The sequence below is a fragment of the Oxyura jamaicensis genome, chromosome 8 (assembly GCF_011077185.1).
Source record: "Oxyura jamaicensis isolate SHBP4307 breed ruddy duck chromosome 8, BPBGC_Ojam_1.0, whole genome shotgun sequence".
Lineage (NCBI taxonomy): Eukaryota > Metazoa > Chordata > Aves > Anseriformes > Anatidae > Oxyura > Oxyura jamaicensis.
Window position 1 is genome coordinate 26,733,626 of NC_048900.1, and position 20,814 is coordinate 26,754,439.

Here is a 20,814-nt window from a genome sequence, read left to right on the forward strand (position 1 = left end):
AGCTACGGGGACGGCCAATGCCACCCTGCGAGGCTGGAGCACGGCGTCGAGGCCGGGGGGCAGGAGGAGGAGGAAGGTGAGCAAGCCGTGGAGAAAGGCCCCGAGGCCGCTCCGGAGCCGGGAGCATCCTCCCGGGGGGGGAACCGGGAGCCCGGGTGGCTGGGGCTTGTTCTGAGCGTGACCTAGGAGCACTGTGGGAAGCATCCACGGCGAACGGCCGTACCATAAACCAGCTCCGCTTTCCGACCCCGGCGTTTTCAGAGGTAGCGGGAGCCTTTGTGCTGCGGCCAGAGCTGCCACCGACCCGTCAGCGACCGCTTACACCGAGATGGAGCGCCCGAGATCCTGCGGCAAGCGCTGGCTTAAGGACCCATATCAAATACGTTACGATAGCACCGCTTCCCGTTCCCCACGCTGATGATTCAATTAATTTAAGAACAGCGGTGAAATTGAATCTCCCCGTTACCCCTGCCATCCCCAACCACGGCGGGCAGGGGACACAGCAGCAGCCTGCCCGGGTTCGGCTGGACCCGAGGGATGGAGGGGAGAAGAGCGAGGGGAGGGGAGGGCATGGAGATGTGAGCTGGGGAAAAGGGGAGCCCGGGGTCCTTCTAGGCCCTTTGTGGGAACAGGCAGCGGGAAACATGGGATGGAGGCGAGGTGAGGAGCTGAGGAATAGCACTCAAAATGCCCTTTGGCGGAAAGACGCCCTCCCCCTCCTCCTCCTGCCCCCTTTGGAGGCTGCCCACGTCTCGCCTCGGAGCCGTCAGTAGGGCTAAGGGTTAACGGGGCCGTCGGAAGGCGCGTGAACTCGAGGAAGGCGAGCTGTTCTTTTCGAGGGCTGGGGGAAGAGGCCGCTCTCCAGACGTCTGCACCAACAGCTTCCTGAAAGCCAGCGCCTTCCGGATGGCCGCGCGCGTCCGCCCGCGGCTCGGTCCTCGGCTTCTCGGGGAGCTGGCCGCGGAGGGACGGACGGGAGCGACGCGAGCCTTCCTCCCCGCCACGCAGGCGGAGAAGAACAGTCAGCCCATCCAGAGCCCTCCCATCTGCTTTTGTTTTCCACCGTGCGCTTCAGTCCCGGGCTCCGCTAAGCCCCTGAAGTCAGCGGGCATCTGTTCTCCTCCACCCATCGCAATCTGCCGGAGCCTGCCACTCTGACAGCCATCAATCACGCCGTAATGTGCTGACCACAAGACCCAGTGGGACGTAATTTTCAAGTCAAATGCAGCAGTTAGCATAAAATAAAGCATTGCCCTGTTTTTATGATTCTGCAGCTGCAGCTAGGGACTCTGCGCGCAACAAAAGTGAGGGGGAAAAAAGGCACAGGAAAATGGCAATTCGACTCTTCTGAGTCATAACAATTATGACGTTGTGATAAGAAACGTTTTCTATGAATTTTTAAGTACCAGTAATCCTGTTTTGCAATTGTCCCCCGGGAACAAGGCGACAGATTGAATGGGGCTGACAGTTATTTCCATCCTGACAAACACGGCTCCGACTCGCCGTCTCCTCCCTCGCCCTCCTCCCCGCGCACGGCTCGGCGCGCGAACTTCCCGGCCCCGCCGACCGCTCCGGCTCCTTTCCAGCACGCGGGGCCCTGCTCCCGCTCCTCCGTCGGCCTCCCCGATGTGATGCTCTCGGTGCCCTCTGACACCCCTGGGGACGGCCCCAGAGGAGCGGAGCCGCCCACCCGCGGGACCCAGACCCACCGCGTGCGCGCCCACGAGGCAGCGCTGGGCACGGGGAGGAAGGCGCCCGATAAACCCCGACGGCTTGAGGAAATGGGAAAAGGAGGAACGCAGCGGAACGCCGGTCCGAGCACTTCAGGTCGGGCACGAAACCAGCACCTCCTTTGTAAAGCGGGCACCGGCGCTGGAATCAGCGCACGCCAAGGACTTTGTTTTGCAGAGAAGCCGATAAATAATGGATGGCGAAGGAAAGCCACCACGGCGAGGCTGCGGGGGCGCCGGGCGGCCTTCCCCGCGTGTTTGGTTTGCGGCCCCTGCAGCAGGCACCAGCTGTGGCTTAGGGACCCTGCCCGAGCTGGGCTGCACCAGGCCACGGGAGCATCCTGGGGGCCGCAGGAGAGCCCTCCGCCAGGAGCTGTGCCGGGTATCCCGGATTTATGCAACCCGAAGGGAAGTTCTCTCTGGTTAAGCACCTTTTGGGAACCACGTGGCGCTCCCCATCTTCCTCCCCACGCCGCGGCACGCTGCACAGGGTCTGGGCGGGCGGGCACGGAGCAGGCTCGCAGGGAGAGCCCCGCCAGCACCCTGCCGCTCGCCCTCTCCAGCAGGGACCCGTCACCGAGTCTCAGCGGTACGTCAAAAATGAAAAAGGAAAAGACAAAGCCTCTGCCCAGGGCCACCGCCGAGCGGGACTGGCGCGCTCGGAAGGCAGCACCGTCACCCCCTGCTCCGGAGGGGCTGGGCCAGGGGCTGCGCTCCCCGCTCACCTCGGAGGGAAGCCTGGGCCTTTAAGCGTTCTATAGGCAGCAGACATTAAAAGCAGGCTGTCAATTTAGATGCAAATTTATTTTCGATGCGACAGAGGGCTTACAAAAGAAGGTGCACTATGTGCTGTTTGCTTCTGCTAGCGCCATTGTGATGTGGCTCCCCAGTGTATTAGAGCGTATTAGGATGGGTGACTGGGTAGCTCGCCGGATTGGTAATGGGATACGGAGACTTTCACCTCCAGGTCAGCCTCTGGTGCAAATCCAGCCCGGCTCAGCAGCGCCGGGAAGCCTTCACAGCCCCGAGGCTGCTCAAGCGGGCGGCTGTCAGAGAGGGGCAGGTCCAGAAGCGCGCCCAGAGCCGCCGCCGCCACCACCACCAGATTCTGCTTTTCCTCCGAGCAGCCCCGCGCCCACCTCCCCGCCACCTTTTGCTGAGCTCTTCCAGGCCCCGCTCACCCCCGGCACGGGACCCGTTTTGTTCCCCTTCGCCCGCCCTAAGCGGGGCTGGAAACGAGCACGAACCCTCTCATTTGCAGGGCCTTTGATGAGGAGGAGGTACAAAGCGCAGCGCAGAAATCGCCTGACCAGAGTTTTCCTCGGCTCTTGTTAGTCTCACCAAAACATTCGCCGCGCTCTCCGCCTCGCCTCGCTTTCGGGCGGGACGGAGGCGGCCGCAGGACCCACGGGCAGCCCCGACCCACGCATCCCCGCCGCCGGGGCAGCTTCTCAGAAAACCTAACCGTTTCTGCAGAAAGTTTGCCTTTTTTTTTTTCTGCTCCGGCCAATGGCAGGCGCTTCTTTAATCAATTCAAATTGCATTTTCTGGAGATAAAGTGTCGCGCTCTCGGCTGCCAATAAAAAGCGAGCTGGACGGCAGCAAAAAAAAACAAAAAAAACCCACCCCGTGCGTGCTGCAAAGTCACCGGGCGAGCTTGCAGGGTGATTATTTATAGCGTTTCCCTCTGCAAAAGCCAAAAATAATTGTTCCAGCCCAATTACCGAATTTCTGAGCGCCCCGCTCGGGGGTAGCCGCCACGCCGCCACGCCCCGGGCTGTCCCCCCAGGGGGCCGCCCACTGGGACGGTGCCCAAGGCAGGCGGCGCGGGGCAGGGTGCTGAGCCAGCACCGGCACGGACGTGGGGGCTCAGCGAGGAGGATTTATGGCCGTAAGCTCCTGGACGGGTCCGCGGGGTTGAGCTGGGGCTCAGAGCCTTCTCCAGCCCAGGGCACCGCCGGCTCCTGTGGAAAAGGCGCCGAGAGCTCGCCTTCGGCTCGCAGCACGTGCTCCGCGGCAGCTTCAGGCGTCCTCGGGTTTCCCAGTTCTCCTCAAGGGCCCTCTGGTTTTGTTCGCTTCCTTCTCCCTCCGCTCAGCCCACCCACTCCTCTGCTGCCTTTTCTATCGCGGGCGAAGCCGTGCGAAGGAAAGCGCCGCGGCTTTGCTGCAGCCAGCTGGGGCAGCTGGCGCAGAGGTGAAGCACGCCCCGAGCACTGGGAGAGGCCGCGGGTGCCCGCTCCGACCTCCCCGGCTCCGACCTCCTTCCCCAGCATAAAATAATTAAAAAAACGTGCTTAAATGCCAGCAGTCCCACGGTGGAGCCGAGCCGAGAGGCGACGCAGGACTGCGCGGTCAGAACTGGCCTCCCAGCTTGGGTCGGCCTCCCCAGCACGTGTATTTGGGGGGCGTTTACAACCTCTTGGCCAAAACGATGGAGAATCCCCCGCAACCCAGCCCGAGCCTCCCCAGGAGGCTGCAGCTCCCCAGCAGCCGAGGCCACCGACTGCCCTGGTGTCCGCAGAGGGCCAGCGGGAGCTCGGCTACGGAGCAAGCTGCACAGCAACCCAGAGACAACCCCGAACCAAGCCCCCAAACACCCACGCTGCTCTCTGGAGACCGCCCGCCACCTCTCCCTGCTGGGGCAGGAACTTCCCGGCGGGGTGCGGAGGGAGCCAGCCCCACATGGGCGCAGCCGAGGGCCGAGGAGCCTCGGTGGCTGCAGGAGCCGGTGCCGGGGGCAGCGCTCGCACCCCCGCGCGCGCTGCAACCCCCGGCGAGGCGGCGCGGGCTCCAGCCGTTCCTGGATCCAAGCGGAGCAGATGGCACGCACAACACTCGCGGTTTCGCTTCCCAGCCGCCATCACAGAGCCGCTTCTCGCAAGGGCGGAGGCGGGGGGGGGGGGGGGGGCGGCGGGGGGGGGTTCTTTTTTTTTTTTTTCTCCTTTCCCTGGGAATTTTGATTTTTTTTTCGGTTAAAACCACGGATAATCCCGGGCTTGGGGTGCCCTCAGCACGGAGGGCACGGCGCTCTGCGCAGCCCCCCTTTGCCAGCTGGCTGCCCGTCTTCCGTCCGCCGGCGGCCCACGAGCACCAGGCTGACCACTGGAAACCCCCCGTCGGGAGGGACAAATCCCAGAAAGCCTCACAAAGCGGGGAGAGAGGCAAAAAGGGATGAAGCGATCAAAACAAGGGCTTTCTAGGGATTCTGCTCACTTGCCTGGATTTTCTCCCGTTTGATAGCTCAGCCCCTGCTCGCCCGGGGGCACCTTCTGCCTCCGCCACCCTCGCAAGGAGGGCAGGGGGTTGGGAGAGGCGTGCCCCAGGGGGAAGGGACACGAGGGGAGAGCCGAGCCACGCTTCGGCTCCGTGCTGCGCCACCCCTCCCGCCTGCGGCGGATGAGATGAAAACACGGGGCGAGGCGGGTGCTGGAGCCTCCCGGGTGCCACTCTGGCTGCCGCGGCACGGCACCGTCCTGCTGGAGGCAGCGGGCCCCCGCTGAGCCGCGCGATAGCGCCGGCAGGAAGCGCCTCGCCGGGTCCCCGTTAAATGCTTTTGCTTTCGGAGCTGGAGGTGGAGCTGCACCCCGAGCTGAGGGGCAGGCGCGTCCAGGAGCAGCGCGCTCCCCGCCGCCCTCCTTCACGCGCCCGCAGCCTGCCTCCAGCGGCACCCGAAGGAGCAGGGAGGAGCCCAGCCCTTCCCACCTCCGCCCTGTAACCGCGGGGTGAGCTCAGCCCGGTGAGCTGCCTGCCCGGACCGGGCTGCAGCATCCTCCCGGCGCCCACCGTGCGGGTCCTGAGCCCCGCGGGGCTGCTGCCCGCCAGCGTGATGGCTCCAGCCGGGTTCCTCCTTTCCCGTGGAAGCCACCACCCCGAATTACGCTCCGAAGCCGTAAATCTGGGCACCGCAGCCACCAGACTGCTCTCAGCGCTCGCGCTCTGGGTTGTGAGGAACAAAAAAATGGGCGCTCTGCGCTGGGGTCTTGTCTGGGGATGAATAAAAGCTGCCAGCTGACAGATCAGCACCTCCGTCCAAGCCCAAGCCGGCGCTCGTCCTGCTGGAGCCGCAGAGGAACAAAGGCAGCTCTCCCCGTGGCCGCACGCAGCTGCGGCGGGGCACAAAAGGGGTCGGGGGGGGGGGGGGAGGGAGCCAGGCGCCTGCTCGGCGCATGGCAGGCAGGAGCTGGTGGAGCTCCCCTTCCCCCGGCACACGCGCGCACACCTACACGTGCCCGGCCTCGAGGGTTTGGCGAGGCCAAGAATTGGTGAGGGAGTTTTCTGGCGTCCCTCCTTCGTTCGGACAGCAGCTGCAGCTCTGCGCGGGTGCTCGCGAGGGCGAGGGAACAGCACAGAGGGGAGCCAACTTCGGGGAGGTTTGCAGCAGAAAAAAATAAACCAAAAAAGCCTGGAGAGGGCACAGAAACACTGCCCTGGTGCGTGCTCCCCCAGAACCGGCCCTTCTTCCCCAGAACGTTTCCGAATTGCTGCTGGACGGGGACACCTCCCTGCACCACCTTTCCTATCGCCTCCCCCCGCCCCCTCCTCACGCCCCACCGTTTTTTTTTGCCCCAGCCCCTGGTGGGAAAGGAGGGAGAGACTGGGGCAGGATGAGGGAATCGGGGTTTCTGGGGTTTTAGAAGAGGCATGGGGAACGTTTGCAGCTGCAGAACGGGGCTGCAGAGGGGGCCAGGCGGTACGCTGCCCTGCTAAGCGAGGCAGGAAGCAGGGGGCAAGGCAGGAAGCCCAATTCACCACCCCAAAGGCGCGCAGCCACCACCTGGGCTGCCGGGCTGGGGGCCCCGCTGCAAGCCAGGGGAAACCTTCCCCCAAAAAAACACACCCAGAAGAGGAGCGCAGGGGCTCCGGCGGGGGCAGCTCGGGCCAGGGGGGTGAGGGGAGGGGGGGGGGGAGGGGCGGGGCCCCCGGGGCCGTGCCGAGGAATGCCCGCGGCGCCGGGCGCTGGGAGCCAACCAGCTGGAGAGCCGCAGCCTCATGAAATAATGAAATGCCAAAGCGAGCCCTGCATCTTCCACAGTCTCTCAGGTCACCTACCAGATTAGGAGGCCTGTTGCTAAGGCAACCATATCTTGCAAGTGCTAGCTGAACTTCCCCATAATTTTTAACCCTTTCAGGAGCAAAGGGAAAAAAAAAAAGGGGGGGGGGGGAAAAAATAAAAAAAAAAAATCCAAAGGGGTACCGCCGGCGGCCCGGCCCGGGGGGGCCCGCGGGGGGCGGCTGAGGAAAATGAAGGGCAAGGCGAGGCGCCCAGGAAGGCTCCCCGCTCGCCGCACGCCGCCCTGGCTCCCTTCCAGGCGGCTCATAAAATTATTCAGCGTATGCACGCGCAGGCGAAACCCGGCAAACTTTCTATGTGCCTGGCAAGGCAATGAAAAAAAAAAGAAAAAAGTCGGGTTGCACATATGAAATGGGGAGAAACAAAGCAAAAAAATATAAAAGGGGGGGGGAAAAAAGAAGTTTTACTACCCCCGGCGGCCCCGAAGGCGCGGGGAGGAAGGGGACAGATGGCCGGCGCTGCGCCCCGGGACCGGGTCCCCTCCCCGCCGAGCAGCCGGCGAGGTTTGGAGCACCACGGCCTGGCCCTGCAGAGAGCGGCCCCCTCGCTGCCACCTCCCCGAGCGAGGGCGAATCGGGCGGTTTGGTCAGCCGGGGGGGTGTAGGAGCAGGGGAGGCTTTCCAGGAATTCAGCCCGCTGCAGGGAAAAGGGACCTCGTGTGCGTTAGGGGGATGACGGGAGGGGGAAGCGACAAGCCGTGCAGCACCAGGGGGGGTTTTTTGCTCGGCGAGAGGAGCGAAGTTGAAGCATCCCAGAGAATTTCACGGGTTCCCCAGCCTGCCTCCGTCCCAGGGGGGAGGATGAAAATCCCCGGTGAACGTACGAAAGCTGGGAGCCCCAAAACTGCACCCGTCTGGGAAAACGGGGAGACAACGAGAAAAGGAGCCAGGCAATGCCCAGGCGGCACGGGGGGGGAACAGCGGGGAGGGGAGAAAAAGGCATGGAAACAAGGAGAAAATGTGGAGCAGCATAAATCAGGAGCGCAGGGGGGGAGAAATGCCTGGAGGAGAGGAGGGAAGCGGGGCCGGGGAGGCAGAGGAGCACGTGCTGCTGCCTTCTGGATGGAAGAAAGGGCAGGCAGACGCAGCTCGGCAGCCTCCATGCCGGGACCAGCCCCCGGCAGCGCCGGGGGTGCTCACGGAGATGCGGGGATAAGGAGGGGAGCGGCGCCGGGGGCTTATCAGCGGGCCGCACGCCCGACCTGCCCGCGGATCCGGCCCCGGCACAACCCCGCGGGCAGGCGGCTGCTGCCTCCCCCCCAGCGTCTGCTCTGCGCCCTGCTCCCGGAGCAGGGGTCTCCTTAGGAAAGGCAAAGCCTCGGCTGGCAGCGGGAGCAGAAGATGCTCGACGGAAAAAAAATTAACTGTGAGATGGCCAAGAGCCTGCGCGTGCCGCCGGGGAGCCGCTCGGCTGCTGGTTCCACGTGGGTTCTGGCTCTGCCCCGCTGCAGGCGTCAACATTTGGTGGCCGCCATGCTTCGTGCTGACTGCTGCAGCCACGTGCTGGAACAGCACAGGGCCCTCTTTTCTTCGTCCCCCTTCCCACCCTCAGCTCAGGGCGGGCACAGCGATCCCCACGGAACCCCCTCAAATCCACGCGGCACGGGGTCGGCGTTGGGAACGCAGGGCCCCGCGCTCACAGCCCTAGGACAACGCGAACTTGGCTTCTTCCCACCAGCCCCAGTAAAAAATAACAAGAGGAGCTGCAAGGGTCCAACACCTGCCCGCCTGGTGGCCAGGCCACCCTTGCAAAGGGCTCTCAGGCACCGGGGGTGCTCCCCTCCTGCCCTGCACCTCGCCAACCAGCTCGCGGAGGAACTTGATTAGCTCTGCGTATCAACACCAAACATCTGTAACCGGCAAAATTTACAACCAGAAATAAAGAGGAGTGACCTTCCCCACGCTGAAAGACATCTAGGTTCTTGTATTACAACGATGGGGACAGGCAAAATTCATTATCTCTAATAGCTGTCCTTATAACCAGATTAAACACAAAGGCATCAATTTCATATTCCTTGACCCGCCGCCGTTCCCACCCTGAGCCGAGGGGAGCTCCCCTCCGCCGCAGCGGAGCCGGGCGACGCGCAGACAAAACCCATCAGTTCAAATTAAGTTCATGTTTATGCATGCAAAGACCTCGATCCCTCCTCCCCGCGTGGAGGGAAGACAATACCCCGGGTCGCCCGCACGCGCCAGGCCTGTGCCACAGCCCGGGCACGACCGACGAGGCCGGGGACACCAAGCTGGTGCCTCGTCCCTCCTGGTCCTTCTCTGGGTACAGCAGCACCAAGAAAATGCACCCGAAGCGTCCCCATCCCTCCTGGTGGCACGAGCCTCTCCCGTCGGCTGGGCGAGGACCGCGGGACGCGGACGCCGTGGCACCCAGCTTGGTGTCAGCGCGGGGGGAGCAGACGTTGGCGCACGGGATCGAGGAGGAAAACAACTGTTTTCCAGCGCCCAAAGAGATCCCAGCCTCCAGAAATCATCGTGGTTAAATCCAACCGCGTCCACGTTGCCCAGCACGAGCTCCCCGGTGGGGTGACGCACCCAGGCTTTTGTCCTGAGGACGCACGCGGCGCGCTCACCTCTGCGGGCCCTGGCGACGCCAATCAGCAGGCGGGGAGCGAAAGCCTGTTCCTTCCATCAGAGGATGCTATCCGTGGGGACCTCCAGCTGCCAGCCCGGAGAAATAAGCCACCGGAGGAAACTTTACTTTCAGCACAGCCTCCTAATGGCTTTCCTCACCCCTCCCCTCAGCCCCCAGTCGATACGAGGGCAGCTCCTTCTGCGGGAGCCGCGCACCAGCGGGGCCAGCTGGCCTCGCTCCTTCGCAGCAACAAGTCGCGCTGCCGCGAGAGCCGGAGAAGGCTTAAGGTGGGGGGGGAGCTTCCAATGGACCAGGCGGACAGCGTCCCATGTTGAAGCAACAGGGAAAGTTAAAATTAATTAGCTGGCATGATGACAAAGAACCCATTGTGCAGCACAGTGGAGCAATCCAAGTACGAAGGCTTGATATAAGTCATGTTGAAAACTCCTTGATGGCTGCAGGTAAGGACAGACAAGCTGTCAGGACGTGCCATGACACCCAGAAGGGCTCCGGGACAAGCCAACAAATGTGGTTTTAATGAGGAAAAGAACCCCAGCTCAGACCTCCTCTCCGAGAGGAGAACAGCGAAGGCCTGAAGCACCTGGGCACCATGGGCACAGCCACGTCCAGGACAGAACAAACCAGCAATTGTTTTTTTTTTCCCCCACAGAGAATTAATTGCCCTTGAACCAGGCTGAAGATGCCCGTGTGCAGCGTGGGCCACCAGTTTCCTAGGAGCTCCTGCTTCCAGCCCCAGCCATCCCCATGCAAGCACGTGGCTAGTGACCAAGGGCCTAGAAGCACAGCTCCCTCGGCGAGCTGCGCTACGCCGGTCCCAACTCAGCAGGGTCTTCTGAAATCAAACACGCCTTCTAGGTCGTGCATCGAGCCCGCAGGTGGAGGGAAGTCCCCTGCTGCAAGAGCTGCGACGACCCCAGGACACAGGCAGCACGCAGCCCCAGGCTGCTCCTTTGGGAAGGAGCCCGCACGCTCCCAGAGCCGCCGCTCTCCTCCCCCGGGCACGCAGGAGCCGCCGGCAACAGGGGCAAAACATGAGGGCGGCTGCAGAAAGCCAGAGCAACGCTGGTGCTGAGCAGCCCAGCAGCACCAGGAGGACTTCCCTCCAGCCAGGGCAGGGCTGAGACATCCACGAACATCAGTGGGCAGAAGGAAAAACGCATGGAGAAGGATGCATGTGGTTCGTACCCTGCCAAAGGGGCCCGGCCATGCCCACGGCGAGCACAGCACCGTGCCGCTGCCTGACCTGCCAGGCCCAGCGCAAGCAGGAGCCCACGAGGAAGCGCCCTGCCCCTTCCCCCGCGCACGCAGCCTTTTTTAGACAAAAACAAAAACCACCGCCACCAAAAAAACAACCACCACCACAAACCTCCCAGTTCTTCCCCAGCCCAAAGCAGAGCTGCAAAGCCGAGCTCCGGCAGGCAGCTTCTGCCCAGGGTGTGCGATGGCAGAGGGGTGCAGGATCAAACCGCGCCACGCACGAGGGATCTGCGCTCTTCTGGGCAACGAGCGCCAGCATCGCACTGCGGCCGGAGGGCTCGCGCCTCCCCGCGGGGCAGCTCTCCCGTGCTGGAGCTGCTGCAGCTCATCCTTTGCTTTGGAAGCTTCTTTGAATCCACAAAAAAAAATTAGCAATTAGGTGTGAGCTCAGCCTGGTGAGGTTGGTTGAGAACCGGGGGAGAAACGGACGGAAAAAAATAATAATAATAAAACAAACCACCCAGCAGCTGTGAGAGGCGGCCAGGCCGGGCAGCAAGAGCTCATTTTCACTACAGAAAGCTGCTGCACCCTGGGAGGAGAGACGCTCGAGATCAAATGTTTAAGGGTTTATGCAGAAACATTAAAAAAAAAAAATTAGAAAGAAAATGTTAGCTTAAGACACAGCCAGAGGTCTTCCTTTGGACTTTATCTTGACACCGCAGGCTGCGGTGACAGGGCCTCACGCAGCGCCGTGGGGCGTTAGTCCCTGCGGCCGGGGGGCTCCGGAAAGCCCCCCAGACCCAGAACGAGGGATGGACGTGGGGTAAACGTGCACCCGCTGTGCCCAGGGGGCTCCTGCCCCTTCCTCCCCCCGCCCTGGGGAGCCTGTGGGGCTGTGACAAAGGCCGGGGGCTGCAGGCAGACTGCCAGAGCCCTGGGCCTACTTGCAGCTGGGGGGGGGGCACAACACGGGCATGGAGGCACTCGACCGAGGGCCCCCCAGCCCCACACACGGAGCCTCCTCGCTGTTACCCTGCCAACGGCACAGGAAAAAAAGTCAAAACACCCAAATTGCTGTTGTGACGGAGCCTGTCAGGGAGGCAGCGCGAGCAGAGGAGGGCGGGGGGGGGGAGAACACTAAAAGCGCCAGCAGGGGCCCTGGTGTCGCTCCCACAGCCTGGGGACAGGGACATTTTGCCTGAGCCGGGGCCCCACGGGTACTGGGGGGGACAGGAATTAATTTTACGTGGCGTTTTGTCCCACCACGGCCATTTCCATGAGGTAAGGCTGCGGGGCAGCCTGCGCCTCAGGCCTGGGCCTCGCTGTCAGGCCACCCCGCGCAGCCAGGCATTGCTGCCCTGACAGAAATAAAGATATAATCTGTGTTTTTACACACACACGTGCACAATAGCTGAATTCTGACATCAGCAGCCCCTGTGCACACAGCAGGAGGGGGCATTTCACCTCAGAAAAAAAATAAACTGGGTCTACCCGCATCCCTCACAGCAGGCCAGCAGCACCCACGGGTGCCCAAGCCCCCCACGCCGCCCGCATCCCCACCGTGCCCCCCCAGGGACACGGGCACGGCCTCGCAGCTCGCAGGGGAAGCAGGGGGGCGCCCCCCCCGTTTTTTGGAAATCCCCCCCACACACCCCCCCCCCCCCAAGCACCCAGCTGTAAGCTTTGAACTCGGCTCCTGGCACCAAACCTTCAGCAAACAGCCCCAGCACCGGCGCTTGCGGCCACGAGCAGGAGTTTCGAAAGGGGAAAAAAAAAAAAAAAAAAAAAAAAAAAAAAAAAAAAAAGCCCCAGCGGAGCCCGCGGGGAGGTATTTGTTTACTCGCACAAGAGCCGTTTTCTCTCTCCCCCCAGCAGCCCGGGGCCGCTCTGCAGAGGAAGGAGCCGTTTCCCCCTGGCAGAGCCCCCCAGCGCCCTTCTGGGGCCCCTCACACCCCAAAGCGGGGTGAGGGGGCTGCCCTGGCCCCCCGAGGTGGTGCCCGCAGCGCCCAGCAGCGGCCCCATCCCGCGAGGGGAGCCCGCCAGCACCGCCCCGGGAGATGCCCCCAGTGGCTGCGCCAACCCTTGCCATGGCCTGGAAACACAAAACCCAATTAGCGCCGTCTCCTCGGGGCGTGCAGGATGGGATATTTATATATATTTTAGTTTTTTTTCCAGCAGCCAGACTCCCCACGGGCTCCCTATCTCCCACCGCCGGTGCGCTGCCTCCTCCCTGACAAGACTGCACCACGTGCGTCAGCCCAGCCTCAGGCATGGCTTTTGCCATCCCGGTGGCATGAGAAGGGCTCGTGGCAGGGCAGGGCACCCCAAAAACCACCCCATCCCGGGGACTTGTCCCCCCGGAGGTGCCCACACGATGCTCAGCAGCACCGGAGCAGGGAGAAGGCTGGGCTGGAGCGGGATGGCGTGCGCTGAAGCTGGCACCTCCTGCCCCTGCACAAGCGAGGGGTTTGTGCAACCGGTTGCCATTTATTCGTGAGGGCCGCCGGTGGAGCAGGATTAAGGAGGAGAAAGAGCCCAAGCACGGCCCCAGCTCCCAGGAGCGGCGCGGCAGCTGTTTCCAATAGAGCCGGGGGCTGCTTTAAAAGAGAAAATATGGAACAAAAGGTAGGAGAAAATCCAAGTTTCCAAGGTGAGGAAGGAAATGATCAGGGGAACAGGAAAGCCTCACTCGTACCCAATACACGCTGTACCGACCTCACGCACCTCCCCGTGGCAGCGCTGGGGGGGCTCTGCCCCCTCCCCGCGCGCTGCGAGGAGCCGAGGTGCCTCGCGCACCCTCGCCCCCGCCGCCTTTGTTCCTGCACGAGGACCCCAGGAAGGAAGCGAGGGGAAGGTTTACGAGCCCTGTGTTTACCCAGAGCCACAAATCTGCCGGGGGCCGGGCCCCCCCCCCGCTGCGGGGAGGGCGGTGCAGAGCTGGGGGCCGCGGCATGCGGGTCCCCTCGCACGTGGCTGCGGCTCTGGGGCAGACAATGGGAGCGCACGCAGCCGCCGCGCTGGCCCTGCACGGCCTTCCTCCTCCTCCTCATGGGCTTCGTCTGCACTAGAGCCGGCCCCTCTCACAGTGCCGGGTGGTTAAAAGCAAAACAAAAAAAAGAAAGCGCGCACACACAAAAAGACTCTGTTGCATCTCCTCGCTACCCATCAGCTCGCTCGAGGCTGGCTCTGGTGGAGACACGGAGCGGTGTGAGCGCTGCTGCCCAGTTGTGGGGGCACCCACACCCACGCCAGCCCAGGACGCGCCCAGAGCCTCCCCTCTCCAAACCCCCCCAGCCTCCCCTCGCCAAGCAGAATCAAAAACCCACACCATCTTGGGCAGCTTCCTCTCCTCCCCATCCCGCCCCCACTTTTCTGTGGAAATCCCTGGTGGATTCAAGCCGGAGAAACTTTGCATCTTCACACCATTTGTTGACATAAAATACATTCCAGTGCCTTACTTTTACAGAGGCACTCCGAGTGGAGGGGGGGAAACGTCTGTTTCCATTTGAAACTGTCAAAATTAGCATTCAGTAATTAAAAATCACACCCTTTCTCTTAATAACCTAACCAGCATGATACAATCAGGTTGTGCCAACTCTTTAATCTAATTGACTAATTACAGATTTTAATTTAGTCAGTTACTGAACAACTGTTGACAATTTGTTTTCATTAGGGACAGAACAGGATAAATATTTAGGCTCCCCAGTCAAAGACTAAGACATAAGCTCTCTGCTCTGACCTCAAGTTTAGCACACTTGGCTTTTCCATCGATAGCAGCTCCAGGAAGATAGCGCTCGGAAACCGCCTGTTTCTGTCGCCCTGCGCCACAAAAAGTGCAAAAGTAGAGGTTGCTCTGCACCAACCACGGATATTGTTTAAAAAAAATAAAAATAAATAATCATCCAGCTTCGCACAGAGCTCCGGGCAAGGCAGGGTTGGCAGGGCCACCGGTGCTCGCATGCAGTGCGGGCAAACCCGTACCTGTCCCCGGCACAGGAGGGGAGGCTGAACCCAGCACGCTGCTGGGAGAGGGAATTTCTCTATTTTTCCCCTTTTTTTAGAAGCGATTTGGAGTTTTGCAGCTGTTCCTGGCAGCCTGCCACTCCGGGAGGAAACTCCTCTCTCCGGTTACCTGTGGGGATCCCTGTCCCTGCAGAGCGGGTCTGGATACGGCCCAGCTGTGCCGAGATGGGCCGGAGCCGTGCAGTCACTGCACGGGGCTCCAGCGATGCCCGTGGGGGCTGGCAGGGCCCGCACAGATCTGCGCCCAACCTGTGTCCCTGCACTGCGCCAGGTCTGGCCCCAAAGCACCAGCTCTCCCCTGAAATACCTTTTAAATCAGCTCCAAAGAACACGCTGCGGATGTACCCGGGGATCACCGCCTCCACCGCACCGATCCCGCACCCACGAAGCCTCAGGTGCTCGGAGCACCAGCCTCTGGTGGTTCTGGAGCAACCAGAAAACCTGGGCTGGGGGCGGTGACACCACGCCAGCCCCCCCCCGCCCCCCACGTATACAGAGCATCAGCTCCCAGGAGGGGTCCCACGTGCTGTCTCGCCTGCCGAGGTGCCACGCTGCACCGACCACGCACCCCTGGGAGCGCCCAGCTGCGCTAACGGCCAGCACGGGGCGAGAAGTGCTGGGACAAAGGAGGAAGCTTCCCCACAGCTCGGGGATGCTGCCAGAGAGGGGCTGCCAAACAGCTCCAACAGGACCTTTCGTGCACATCTCCTCCAGCCAGGTGAAGCTCGGGGTTCAAAGCCCAGTGCCTGGGGATGGAGCAGCATCCTTCCTGGTGGCCATCCCCCCCTGACTCCTGCCGTACCAGCTGTTACATCCCTCTGGCTTCAGCGACTGCAAACCTGCTCGCTGAGATCCGAATCCAACGGGAAAAGTTCCAGATGTTGGGGGAAAAAAAAGAGGAGGAGCCCTGGCTGTCCCCCAGCCAGGCACTGACACCAAGCTCCCCATCATCTCTGGGACTAATCACAAGCTCCCCAGCTGCAGGCACCCGCTGCTGCGCCAGAGCATCCTTCCAGACAGGAAAAGTTCTATAGGAAGAACTGCATCGGTTTCCTGAGGTTAAAAAATAAAATAAATCAATGCTCTGCTCTAACAAGCACACTGCACGCCTAAGAGCGATCCGAAGCCACCGCTCTGTAAATCTTTCAGGGCAAAGCCAACGTGGTTCCAAACGCTCGCGAGCGCGGGTTTTTCTGGGGGGAGCTGGGTGGAGCAGAGGGGAGGAAGGATGAAGCAAAAGGCTCTGGCAGCCGAGCCCCGTTCTGATCCTCCTCTCCTTCGAGCTCCGCTCCAAGTTGGCTGCGCAGGCAGAGCAATACCACAAAAAGTATGTAGCAACAGTCAACTAGATTTAAGTTCATTTTCTGTAGCTGGAGGCCAAAATCGACTGAAGTGGTTCTGGTGATCAAGTTTTCTGCAATTCCCCTTTCTGTGTATTAGCTCTTTGACAGAAATTCACTGCGGTATTTAAACTGGCAGTCATCACCGCTAACTCAAATTGTATTGGCTTTCACCATGTTGAAATGCTGAACTGCAACCATCAATCGGCCAATTCCGAGATAACGCGGGGCTGAAATCCCCTGTCAGCCCGGCACCGAGCGAGCGGGCACCGCGCTGCAACGCCAGCCAGCCCCCGGGGCGGAGGGGAGGCAGAGCCGGGCTGGAGGTCCCCCGAGCACCTCCCTCACCGGGGGCTTGAGGTCGGGAACAGAAACCTGCCCAGTTGGGTAAGAATATGGTAAAAATAACCCTAAATCAATCGCTGCGGGTCAAGGAAAGCCCTTAAAGCAGGCCCAGTTGTGGAAGTCGGCTGGGGAGTGGTGAGGATGCGGCAGTAGGGCACCGCAGCGTTTTAACTTCTCTGGTGCAGCTGGTGGGAGAGGCTGGCTGACGAGACCCCACCAACACAACGCGTTGGCTGCGTATGGGGACAAAAGCACGGCGCCCCTCCCGCCCGCGCAGACCCAAATCCCAACTCGACGCAACTCTCCCAGTAACCACCGTGCCTGCGCAGCGTCCCAGCGGCCTGACGTCCCGCCTGGGGAGGAAAAAGGGAAAGGCAAACTGCTCCGCCACAGCGAGAGCCCACGGCAGCCAAAGAGCGGCCCCAAAGGAGAGGGTGAGCCTCGTGTTTGATTTTTTTTTTTTCCCCAAAAAAAGGAATTAAATATTAAAAACTGGAGGGGGAAATTGGTAATTTGTCCTGCTGCTCCTAACAATTTTCATATAGTTGCGCTGGGAAATGAAATGGAAATTACGCAGCGTGCAAATCCCACAGTTAACACTCCACTAATGAAGCGCGCCGCTCCCAAAGCCCGCGCCTCTCCGAACCGGCGCTCCCCGCGCCCCCCAGCACGGGACCCCGGCTCTCCCGGGGCTCCTTTTGGGGAGCTGGGGCCTCGGGACACCCCCTGCTTCACGCCCACGGGGGCGCAGCAAACGCGTCGCCTCTTGGTAAGCCAACCCCGCACTCCACGCGCGCACGGGCGACCGCTGCGCAGCCAGTTCTGCGTTTGGCCACGTTTCAACACCATCTCCTCCGAATCTGGGGCAAGGCCTATATCGGGATATTTTTAAACCACAACCAACAGATGAAATTACTCACTGGTCCACCCAGCTCGGGGCTCGCAGGAGGCCCGGCGTCGCTTTGAGCTGTCGCGCGCCCGTCGCCGCGTTTTGGGGGTTGGCGTTTGGGTGTGGGGCGGCCGCTGAGGCGCTCCCCCACCCCGCACGGGATGTGCCCAGGTGCGGGGCTCAGCCCCTCGCCCCCGGGTGCCGGCACCCAAAAAACAAGGCACTATTCACACGCACCGTTTATCAGCCGGTTCCCGGCCTCGGTCAATATTTAAGTTTTAGCCGGGCAGGTCCCTGCCCTGCAAAGTACACTCGGAAAGCGCCGCGAGCATCCCCAGCCAGCCGGCCGGCCGCAAGCACCCGTTTTAGGGCCAGAACCAGGCCCACCAAAACAAAAACGGGTGCAGGGAAGCCAAGAGAGGGCTGAAAGTCTCCTTACCGGTCTTCGCAGCGGAACCCAAGAGGTAAAGCACGTGGGGCTGTTACCAAACTGCCTTACAGTGAGAATTACAGACAGTCAGGACTGTGTCTGCCCCGTAAGCTCACAGCAACGCGTACTAAAGAAGTTCATGCGAATCATCTAATGCACTCGTGCCTATTGTTACAATTACTACCAAGCTAAAACTGATTAATTTCTCTAAACACCCTAAATCCTCAGGTGTTATTAGAAGGCTGCAGCTAACGTAGCGTTACCGTGCCTTAGCTGCTGATGGCATCTTCACCTGGGATCTCCTTACCTGAAGGTCTGCGTTTGCCTCCCGCCCGCCTCCCTGCCTGCCAAAGCGGCAGGATTTGGCCTCAAACACGCGAGGAGCAAGCGGCAGGCACCGCTCAGCAGAGGACTGAGCGGCACAGCCCGGCGCTGATGGATTTGCTGACAAACCCGGGGCTGTCAGCTCGCCCTCACCCCCGGTTCAGGAGTTCAAAATTTTAATCTGACCCAGTAAATAAAAACCAGCTACGCAGGAAGCGGCGCGGCGCAGCCAGGGGCTGAGCGGTGGGGGATGGCCACGGGACGGACGGACGGACACCCAGCACAGCCCCTGAGCGGCTTCCCCAGGGGACAACCAAGCCAGCCGTCCCCACGTGGGCTCTGCTACGCCACCACATCCTGGGCGCCTCGAGGGGAAGGACACGGGCTTGGATTGGCACACGAGACGGGGCGCGCTGCTGGGCTCTGCTCCCCGTGCAGGAGGAGCCGCGTGGAGGTCCCCGCGCTGCTCCCAGCCAAACCTCGCACATCTCCCGGCGGCTCAACCCAGGCATGTCGAGGCAACGAGAGACCGGGGAAGGGAGGAAAAATGGTTTCCATACCATCGGCTCCCAGGAGCAGACAAAAACAGCTCCTGCTACACAATTTAAACTCGCTTGACTCCAGTCCAAGCCCACAGCCAGGTGACTAATCCTTTGATTCAAATTCCTCCCCGCTGCAGATCAGCGCTGCAGATCTGGGTGACTTCAGCAGGACGGGAGCGGGCAGCCCACCCTGCTCCCACCGCAGCCAGCACCAACAAGCCCTGCGGGATGAGGACGCTTTTGGGAGCACAGATCCTCGGCCCAAGCATCCCAGGCGAGGAGGAGCATCTGCTGGCTTCCACCAAGAGCTCCGCAGAGGACATCCCACGGTGTGCTGTCACCAAACACCTGAGGACCTGCACGCCTAGGGCGGTGGTGGAACAGGGTCTCCAGAGCCACCACGCTGGAGACCAGCAGGCTTTGGAGACCACCTCACGGCAAAGCAGGTCCAGCAGCACCACGGCTGGGGCTCCTCAAAGCATTCTGCTCCACGTTTTGCACAAGGACCAGAAGCCCACAGCACCAACAGGCGAAAAAACCACCATCGACCGCAGAGGGAAGAGGGCAGGTCTGCACCATCGCCAGCAGCTCGCGCCTACCTCCACGCTGCTGCTTCTGGGGGAGGATCCCCAGCCAACCAAGGCAGCCCCAAGCTTTGCCAAAGACGGCAAGGTTTTCGGAGGCTGAAGACGGGGGATGGCATTTTGGGGAATCCCCCCTCCCTCCCCGCCTCCCAGCTGCGACCCAACGCCTGCCCACATGCCGGGGTTCGCCAGCGAGATGTCCTCGGCACGAAACCCATCGCCATCGATCCTCCGCGGTGGTCACAGCAAACGCTTTGTTGTCCATTGCCATGCAAAACTGCTTAATTCTACCAGTAGCCTGAATGCCTTTAAGTGCTTAAGATAAGTATCTGGGCTCATTTACATAATTGCAACATTATGAAATACTGTTCAGTCAAATCAGAACGCTGTTGGTTAAAAACACGCTTTTGCCAGTTGGTTACGTTCACTCTCGGCGCGCCGAAGAAGCCCGAGCTCCCCAACTCTATAATTACCGCGAGGATTAGAAACTTGTTACTCACATAGTCATGAAAGGCTTTTGCTTCACTTGAATGTTCGCAAGTGTCTCGCCTTTCGGGAGCTGCACAGTAAAGGTCCCAAAACACGCTGCACGGCACAAAAAGCACGAGAAGCTCCGGTTACCGCCGACGCCTCCGCCAACTGCCCGGCGCGCTCGGTGAGCATCTCCCACCCCAGTGGGGGGACCGAGCACCCCAAAATCAAGACCTCGAGGTTTTGGGGGTCCATGGAGCCTTGTGGGACCATGCATGGGTAACGCAGAGGGTGGGAACCAGCCGCAGGGGTGCTCCCCCAGCCCCACCACCCAAACCCAGCTCCCCATACCGTGCTCCCCACACCTCCACCACCCCCCGGGGGCTGCCACCTCCCTGCTTCCCCCGAGCCAACCCTCCCCAGACCACGGGGACCCCAGTCCGGCGGGGGGGCGCACTTACCACCACCAGGAGTGCAAGAAGCCGGGGGGCTCGCCCAGCGTGATGTTCTTCTCCCACCGGATCTGCGGGGCGAGAGGCCGCGAGTGGGCGAGAGCCCGGCGGGCTAGGGACGGGGCGGGACGGGAAGAAGGGACCGGGGAGGGGTGGGGGGGGCACACACACGGGGACCCCCCCCCGGGCCGCCGCCCGCACAAGATGGAGGCCGGGCGGCAGAGCACAAAGGGCGGCGGGGGGGCTCACCTCGGACAGGAAGGTCTGCGCCGACTTCTGGGCGCCGACGTGCAGCAGGTACTCGTAGACGTACAGGGCCAGCCTGCAAGAGCCCGGCGGCGGCAGCGTGGGCACGGGGCTGGCGAGGCGAGCGGGCAGGCAGGCGGCCGGGCAGCAGCACCACCACCGCCGCCACCAGCAGCAGCAGCAGCAGCAGCCGCCGCCCCCGCCCCGCACAAAGCCGCGGCCGGAGCCGGGCAGCGCCCCCTGCTCCCCCCCACCCTCCTTCTCCTCCTCCTCCTCCCGCAGCCCCGCTTACTTCTCCCGCGCCTGCCCGTCCGAGGGCACGGCCGAGCCCTTCCCCTTGGCGAACATGTTCGGCGCGGAGCTGCGGGGGCCGCCGCCGCCCTCCTCGCCTTCCTCCTCTCCTCCTGCTGCTGCTGCCGGTCCCGCTGTGCCCGCCGCGCTCGCGCCGCCCCGCTACGGCTCCGCTCCGCCGCTGGCCGCCCCCGGGCTGTCAGAGCGCCGGCCCCCGCCGCGCCCCCATGGCCCCGCCGCTGCCGCCCCGCTCCGCCGCCACCCGCCGCCGC

The 20,814-nt window shown here is 62.1% G+C and overlaps 2 protein-coding genes across 8 annotated transcripts in view; one reads left to right on the forward strand and one right to left on the reverse strand.

The window, feature by feature from the left end:
• The window catches only part of SSBP3 (single stranded DNA binding protein 3), a 50,994-nt gene extending 30,353 nt beyond the window's left edge, over window positions 1-20,641 (reverse strand). For all 4 annotated transcript variants that reach the window (XM_035333002.1, XM_035333001.1, XM_035333000.1 and 1 more), the window contains exons 1-4: window positions 20,544-20,641; window positions 20,255-20,327; window positions 20,015-20,076; window positions 19,583-19,667 (exon numbers count right to left, since the gene is read on the reverse strand). In XM_035333002.1, the coding sequence (XP_035188893.1) occupies window positions 19,583-19,667; window positions 20,015-20,076; window positions 20,255-20,327; window positions 20,544-20,599 (276 nt within the window). In that variant the 5' untranslated portion in view covers window positions 20,600-20,641. The remainder of the gene's footprint in view (window positions 1-19,582; window positions 19,668-20,014; window positions 20,077-20,254; window positions 20,328-20,543) is intronic.
• ACOT11 (acyl-CoA thioesterase 11) overlaps window positions 20,549-20,814 on the forward strand; it is a 19,987-nt gene continuing 19,721 nt past the window's right edge. For 2 of the 4 annotated variants that reach the window (XM_035332994.1, XM_035332997.1), the window contains exon 1: window positions 20,549-20,650. In XM_035332994.1, the coding sequence (XP_035188885.1) occupies window positions 20,598-20,650 (53 nt within the window). In that variant the 5' untranslated portion in view covers window positions 20,549-20,597. The remainder of the gene's footprint in view (window positions 20,651-20,814) is intronic. The other 2 variants (XM_035332996.1, XM_035332995.1) reach the window with 2 other exon arrangements.